This window comes from Mus pahari, chromosome 9, assembly GCF_900095145.1.
Source record: "Mus pahari chromosome 9, PAHARI_EIJ_v1.1, whole genome shotgun sequence".
NCBI classification, from domain to species: domain Eukaryota; kingdom Metazoa; phylum Chordata; class Mammalia; order Rodentia; family Muridae; genus Mus; species Mus pahari.
The window spans coordinates 80196440-80204098 of NC_034598.1; the positions used below are offsets into that span (position 1 = coordinate 80196440).

The 7659-nt window shown below is 48.8% G+C and overlaps 1 protein-coding gene across 1 annotated transcript in view; it reads left to right on the forward strand.

Moving 5' to 3' along the window:
• Plxnc1 (plexin C1) overlaps positions 1-7659 on the forward strand; it is a 153811-nt gene that overhangs the window by 111240 nt on the left and 34912 nt on the right. The window contains exons 19-21 of the mRNA XM_021204886.2: positions 79-203; positions 1841-2039; positions 6100-6246. Coding sequence (XP_021060545.1) covers positions 79-203; positions 1841-2039; positions 6100-6246 — 471 coding nt within the window. The remainder of the gene's footprint in view (positions 1-78; positions 204-1840; positions 2040-6099; positions 6247-7659) is intronic.

Sequence of the window (7659 nt, forward strand, 5' to 3'; positions counted from 1 at the left end):
GTATACTGCTGCAGCACTGATTATCTTCTGTGCGTGTATACTGCTGCATCACTGCTGTTTATTCTTCGCCTCCTCCAGAACAGAGACGCCAACGACAAGAACGAGAGCCTCACAGCCTTGGATGCCCTCATATGTAATAAAAGCTTCCTGGTTACCGTCATCCATACCCTGGAGAAGCAGAAGAACTTCTCAGTAAAGGACAGGTACCTGTTAGTTCCTTTGTATTTTGATCAGCACTTAGAGACGTTAAAACCTAAGCACCTGCCAGGTATGATGGCACACGCCTTTAATGGCAGCATGCCGGAGGCCAAAGCAAGTAGAGCTTCATGAGTTTTTGAGACCAGCCTGGTCTACACAACAAATTATAGGCCAGCTAGGGGCCAAGCAACAACCCCTAGCTACTTATTTTAGCTTTGTTTTATCCCCCTTATTTATTTATTTATTTATTTATCCATTCATTCATTCATTCATTCACTTCACATCCCGATCATAGCCCACCCCCTCCTCCCAATTCCCTCCTCTTACAGTCCTCCCCCATCTTTCTCTCCTCCTCTGAGAAGAGGGAGACTCCTCCCTGGGTACCAACCCACCCTGGCACACCAAGTCACTGCAGCACTAGGCACATCCTCTCCCAATGAGTCCAGAGAAGGCAGCCCAGTTAGAGGAACAGGATCCACAGGCAGGCAACAGAGTCAGGGACAGCCTCTGCTACAGTCGTTGGGGAACCCGCATGAAGACCAAGCTGCGTATGTGCTACATATGATCAGGGGGCCTAGGTCTAGCCCGTGTTTGCTCTTTGGTTGGTAATTCCATCTCTGGGAACTCCCAAGGGTCTAGGTTAGTCGACTCTGTTGGTATTCTTGAGGCGTTCCTATCCCCTCCACGTCCCCCAATTCTTCCCTGGGCTCGTCCACAAGATTTCCCGAGCCTCACTTGATGTTTGGCTGTGGGTCTGGCTGTGGGTCTCTGCGTCCATTTTGGTTAGCTACGGGAGCCTCTCAGAGGACAGCCATGCTGGGCACCTGTCTGCATGCAGAACAAGAACCAGTCCCTGATACTGCTACCATTGCTTTAGTTTTTGAAGGGCTGGGTATCGAACTCAGGGCCTCAGGGATGCTGAGCAGGTGCTTCGCACTGAGCTACAGACCCAGATCTCAAGCTCCTTGCTCTTAAACCTCTCCCTGAGCCTCAGCGGGCCCTGTCCCAGCGGGGTTGATGGGGTTTATACAGCCATGCTTTCTGCGAACCCCAGTTCTGTCTTGAGGGCACACATACATACACACATCACTCAGTAAAACCCTGACAAAAAACCCAACGCCAAAAAAGAAAATTCTTAACCGGAAAAAAAAAAGCAGAAGTGTTATTTTTAATTTTGAATTTTAAAGAAATACCCTAAATTTTTTGGAAAAGAAACTCACTTCTTGTTGGGAAAAAAAAAAAAATAGAAAATGACTTGTTTGATTTGTTTGCTTGTTTTTTCATGTACCCAGCAGGCTGGCCTAAAGCTCCCTTTGTAGCTGACGTGACCTTGAGTTTCTGATCCTCTTGCCTCTCCCTCCATACTGCTGAGATGACAACTGTTTGCCACCACAGCCCATATATGCCCGTTTAGGGATCAAAACCAGGGCCTCATGGACTAGGCAAGCAGTTTACCAACTGAGCTATGTGGGTAATCTTACTCCACAAGAACTGAAGTGATTGGAACCTAAACATCATACAACACACACACACAAATGGCTCCTCAGGTGACAATTCCCCATCGCCAGCAAGATTCCACGGAAACCGGACAAGTCCTCCTGAGTCCAGGGCTAACGGCTCACCAGGCTCTATTTTTAAACAGGTGTCTCTTCGCCTCCTTCCTAACCATCGCTCTGCAGACCAAACTGGTCTACCTGACCAGCATCCTGGAGGTGCTGACCAGGGACCTGATGGAGCAGTGCAGCAATCTGCAGCCGAAGCTGATGCTGAGGCGGACGGAGTCTGTGGTGGAGAAGCTCCTGACGAACTGGATGTCTGTCTGTCTCTCTGGTTTCCTCCGGGTAAGTGTCACGGGGCCTCTGCAGTGTCAGAGGTAAGACAATAGGCAATTATTTTTAGCCCACGCTAGTGTCTGTGTGGAGCTAAGTCCAGAAATGCTCTGTGCCGTCAGCATTTAACTGAACTTGACCATGGGTCTTCCAGATTGAATGGAAAAGAAAAATTGTGTGGGATTTGTTTGTTTGTTTGTTTCTTTGTTTGTTTGTTGCTGCTGTTAGTAGTCCCTAGGGGTACATATAATTCACGTAGGGCTCTCTCGGGTAAGAGATTCTTATATGCGAGCTCATCTTATCTGTGGTGTTAGTTAACACCCTTGATCCTGCCAACCCATGTAGGAAATCGTCCTGAGACCTGGGACTGTTTAAAACACTGATGAGCATAGACTGTTCTTGAGTGCTCTAAACCATGTTGGAAATACTCATTACTCACCGGCACGCTGGCAGCTAAGGACGGTCCAGTCCCTTCTCCCCAGGAATTCAGCAGTAAAGAAAATCCCCAAAGAGCCTTCTGTCCTCAGAATTTACTTTCTTGAAGTGACTATGGCATATGGTTGAATTTCATTAAACCTTCGAATCTTTCAGAATGCAAACTTTCTTATGGGCCTTGGAGCCCAGGGCTGGGTCTGGAGTTGAGACGGCTCCATCGCTTCTTGTCATGTTACCTGTGGAGCTGACAAAAGATGAATGTTGTTGGGCTGTTTTGAAGCTCAGATGAGCGGGAGTAAGCCATTTGCTCGGCACTGAGTAAGAACCCCATAAATACTGGCCATTATTATAAAATATTGAAATGAAAATCAGGGTGTTTCTGTTGAACATGGTCTTTGTTCAGCACTCTGAGGCCCTGGGATGGAAGGTTCTTATCCATCTTTAATTTCACCAGCCGTCCAGATTCCAGCAAAACGGCATAATTGTGTATTTGCAGCTAGCTTCAAGATCTAATTAAACCCTGAATAAGATACACTGTTATGCCACAGGTTTTAACAGGGCTGCTTAAGCTGGGATCCACAAGCAGCACTTTAAATTAGACTGTGCCTACTTTAATGTTTAATGCAATCTTAAGAGTAGATATGCAACATTTTTTTAAAAAAAATTTTTTTTTAACTGACTTTCCCCACTCCCAAGGCAATGGCCATTTATTAAGATTAATGAAATCTGCCTCCTTTTCTGTTTATTTGGTATACATCATCTGCTCTGGGGACCTGTCAAGTGGTTATTTCTGGGGAGAGCTGCCTTTGGGCCTCCCTGTGGCTGGGTGGGCAGCTGCTGCTGCACACAGGTGCCAGACCCCCTCCCAGGTTCCCAGGTCTTAATCCTCAGCTGACCCTAAGTCAAAAGCCCTAGAATGGCATCTACCAATCTCTTCTCTGAAAACTCTGTCAGGGAATTCCTGTGGCTGATGTATATACAGAAAGCCAGCACGCACACACTGAGGTTTTGTTGAGAACAGTAAGCTTGCTTGCTATCTGTGTCCACTCCCCAGGGCCCTAGCCCACCCAGCTACCCGAGTCCCCTGGGGTTAGCCTGTTCACTGTGGGCATTGTATCGTTTTGTTGCTTGTGTGTTTCTGGCTTGGTGTCCATCCACTGGTAAGTCCACTGGCTTGAAATTCACTCCCAGCTCTTCCCTACGAGGAACTCGCAGGAGCTGCTTTTAGGCATGAAAGGGGAGAAGTGTTCAGAAAAAATCTGGGCTCTAAGCCCAAGCGGCCCCCTTGAGCAAAGCATTCTGGGTCAAGATTTCGTCTCTGTGCTGATTCAAGAGTGTGTGGAACACTCGGTGGTGAGGGGAGGAGCGGCACGGTGCCCAAGAGGAAGTGGCAGCCAGCCAGTCCTGGGCGGGACTTTCACTTTCAGTGGAAGAATCCCACCAGTTATCAAGGGGCTGGGGGGGGGGGCGCTCCTCTTGCTCTGCTCACTGATGCTAAGCAGGTAGCAACCTTCAGGTAAGATCCCTTCCCAGATTCCAAGGCCTGGTGGGGACAGTTATGACAGTTGACATCTATTAAGCACTGCTGTTGGCTAGACATCAGACATCAGGCCAAGAGCTTGGATTATCTTTTCACATTTAACCCTTAACGGTCCGCAGAGGTAAGTGCATTTATGGCCATTTTGCCTTATGGGAGCTTAAGACAGACAGAGTAGATGTGATTCTGTAGGTCCGAGGGTAGCGTGGATGGTGCCAGCCTCTGAATAAGCTTTGTGAGCTGACAGTCAGCTCTGGTCTGTCATCTAAAGAGAGAAGACATGTCCCCCAAAAGATGAGGCCATGCTAATCCTCGTGTTAGTTGATGACAAAGAAATCTCGTGGCCTGGTGTTTCCTAGGCTAGTCACACATCAGTGTCTCTGGAAAGGTTTTCAACCTGCTTCTGCTGCCAAAATCTAGGTTGGGTAGGTATCTATGTGGCACAGGGTAGGGGGCAGGCACCTAAGTTCTTAGGGAGATCCTCAGAAGATGCCGGAGGTGACTCACTGGGGCTAGAACTGAGGGGCAGTGTGAAGCCAGATGTCACCAGCTCCATTTTGGGAATTCTGGAAAATCCTAACTAGAGAGCCCTTGAGCCAGTGGCTGTTCCTCTGCCCAGCCCAGGGGGTCCTGGCTGGCCTCGGTGTCAACCAATGTGGCCAACCCAATCCCCACACAGGGGCCCTTGGTGTGTCTCTGCCATGTGTAAGAAAGGCAGAAGTGAGGATCTTAGGTTTGTGGTCAGGCCCTTACCCAAGGGGGTGGACGGAAAGCAGATGGCGGTGAGATAACGAACTATGAAATAAAGGAAGTTTCGTATGAGAACGAAATGTCAGGTACCGGTCCCCTTTGCCCCACCTTGGAAACTTCTGAACATTCCCCTCTCTGTCCCGCACCAGGAAGACGCTAGCTACTCGGGGAGTTGTCAGCAGAGGGGAGAGAAGTGAAGAGAGGCAGGGAGGAAGTGGACCAGGAGAGGCAGAGGGTGGCAGGAGACCAGGGGAGGGACCTGTGCTTGGAGGAAGTACAAAGGTAGAGACAGGGGTGAGCAGAGGGGGGAGGGGAGGCCCCAAAGGGCTTTGGGTAACCCTCCTGTTCACAGCAAATCAGACAGAGAAAGCCAGAGGGATGCTCCTTTCTAAGCTGAGTTAAGTTAGCTGTGCGGATGAACTTGGTAATATGGGGGCTCCAACTGGAGCCATGTAACTACTGTTTCATCTTTACTAAGGCACTCTGGCTTGGGTGGAGCCCTTCCTCTCCCCCTACAGGCCTAATGTCCATGGATCCTGGAAACCTCATTATTTAGGGGAAACCAAAACTGCCCAAGGCTGCATGTCTCAGCCGATGGCAGGAAGCAGAGCACAGCCTGTACCTGAACTACCCAATGTCCCTTTGAACATAGTGGCTTCAAGTCTGGGCCACCAGCGCCCCCCCCACCCCCACCCCCAATTCAGTGGGATGTGTTCACAGGAGAGGGCTGGAGACAGGAACCTTAGAGGTTCAGGGAAGGGAATCCTGCCCATCTGACTGGCGAACCAGGCAAGAGGTGTCTGAATGATAAGGGCCAAGGGCTGGCACATGGGCAGGACACAGGCCGCAAACAGCTGAAGTGGGGGCCACCTCCATCGCCGCAAACAGCTAAAGTGGGGGCCACCTCCATCACTAAAAGCAGTTGAACACTGACAGGCCACCCTCCTCAGCAAATGTTTAAAACATTCTTGCATGAGTCCCTGTTGCCAAGACTAAGTGTGAAGCACTATTTTTTATTTTTGGTTTGCAATTAAACGGGAATGTAAACAAGGTTATAACACTACCTCCATGAGCTGCTCTTAAGCACTAGCCTACTGATGAGCACAAGTCTGCCAGACGGGAACTTAAACATGAAATTAAGGAGGGCCTCTACTGGATACCTCCCATACATAGTGTTGGGGTGGGGTGGGGCTCATGCATGCACATAGTGTGCAGGAAGGGGTTTCCTGGGTGACGTGCTATGCATTTCCAAGGGCTTTGCATGTTGACTATGAGAGAATACTGCTGCCTGTCCCTCGTGGTACCACCGTGGGCTTCAGAGCTAACTGTTGCTTTTCATCTTTTTCCAAGGAGACTGTTGGAGAGCCATTCTATTTGCTGGTGACAACCCTGAACCAGAAAATAAACAAGGGTCCCGTGGACGTGATCACCTGCAAAGCGCTGTACACCCTGAACGAAGACTGGCTGCTCTGGCAGGTTCCCGAATTCAACACTGTGGTAAGCTTGCCCAAAGCGCTCCGTCCAGACCCAGAGGCCAGGGGGGAAGTAGGTGGGTCCTCCTGACTGTGGGAGGCCCCGGGGCATCCACTTAATTAAAAGCAGTAGTTGATAAAATATTAACATGTGTTCGCATAATAGATTTTAATTCCTTGGGTTGGGGAGGGAGGCGCTGTGACGATGCCTGGGATACTCGTCAATTTCCAAAGGTTTTAATATCGGGATTGCTTATAGCTTTGAGCATCGTCAAAGGAAATGCAAAGTGCTCCCTATTCAGCACTTATAATTGCAATCAGAATTTCTCAAATGGCTCTGCTTGGGGAAGACAATGTGTGAAGAGATATTTCAACCCAAATTGAGGCCGTCTTATTTTAGACCAATAACACAAGACAAACTTCGCTGTGTTCCCCGTGCAACACGACGCCTCCCTTTATTATTTCCATGGATTGGTTACAAATGTTTGCTGTCACGCACTTAATGTACTGTGATCTCATAGATATTTTTAGAGGAATGCTGTAGATCGCTCCAGCAGGGTGACAGGCGGGGCTGCCTGAGAGTTTCAAATACAGAGAGCTTCCTTTTAACCCATTCCGGCTCCAGCCGCCCTCAATCACCCCCAGAGAAGGAGACAGTACTTTGGGGCCATTCGGGAGTTTGGGGGCAGAAGCCCCACATAGAACATGTCTTCCATACAGCTTAGGAGCTTTCGAAGCTTTTCCATCATCGACTTGAGGAAAAGCTCTGTTACTTCGGTTTGACTTTTAGCTCTATGGAGACTCTAGACTTCTTTACCATCTCATTAGCGGACAGGGAAGAAGTAGATTCCAGTGGGATTCAGGAATTGCTCACTGGAGAGCTCAGACTCCTGTGGCTTTGCTCTGGGTGGTGAGTCCTATGGTATCATTCTAGAAGAATTCATTCCCTAATTGAAGAAGGCACCACTGTGCTGTGGACCGTATTATGGTTATGTCATGACTGTGGGTGAGGAGGAGCCAGGAATCCAGCTGTTTCCAGCTTCTGTCATCCGTACATAGCATCCCCGTGGCTGTGTGTGCAACAGAACACAGTTCCTGTGGGTAACGGTCAGCACCTGTTGGGTAGGGCAGTGTCCTCAGGCTTTAGCATGGTGGCACTGTGGCCCGGACAGTGTTAAACACCAATTGTTAGGTGACCCTAGATGCAAGTCTGGGGTATGACTTAGGGTTTGCATTTCTTTAAAGTTACTCTTTACAATATTTATTTATTTTTATTTGATGTATATGAGTTGTCTGCCTGTATGTATGAGTTGTCATACGGGCACTGAGAACTGAACCTAAGTCCTCTACAACAGAAGCCAGTGCTCTTAACCACTGAGCCATTTCCCCAGCCCAGATTTACTTATTTTTAATTATCTGTGTGTGTGTGTGTGTGTGT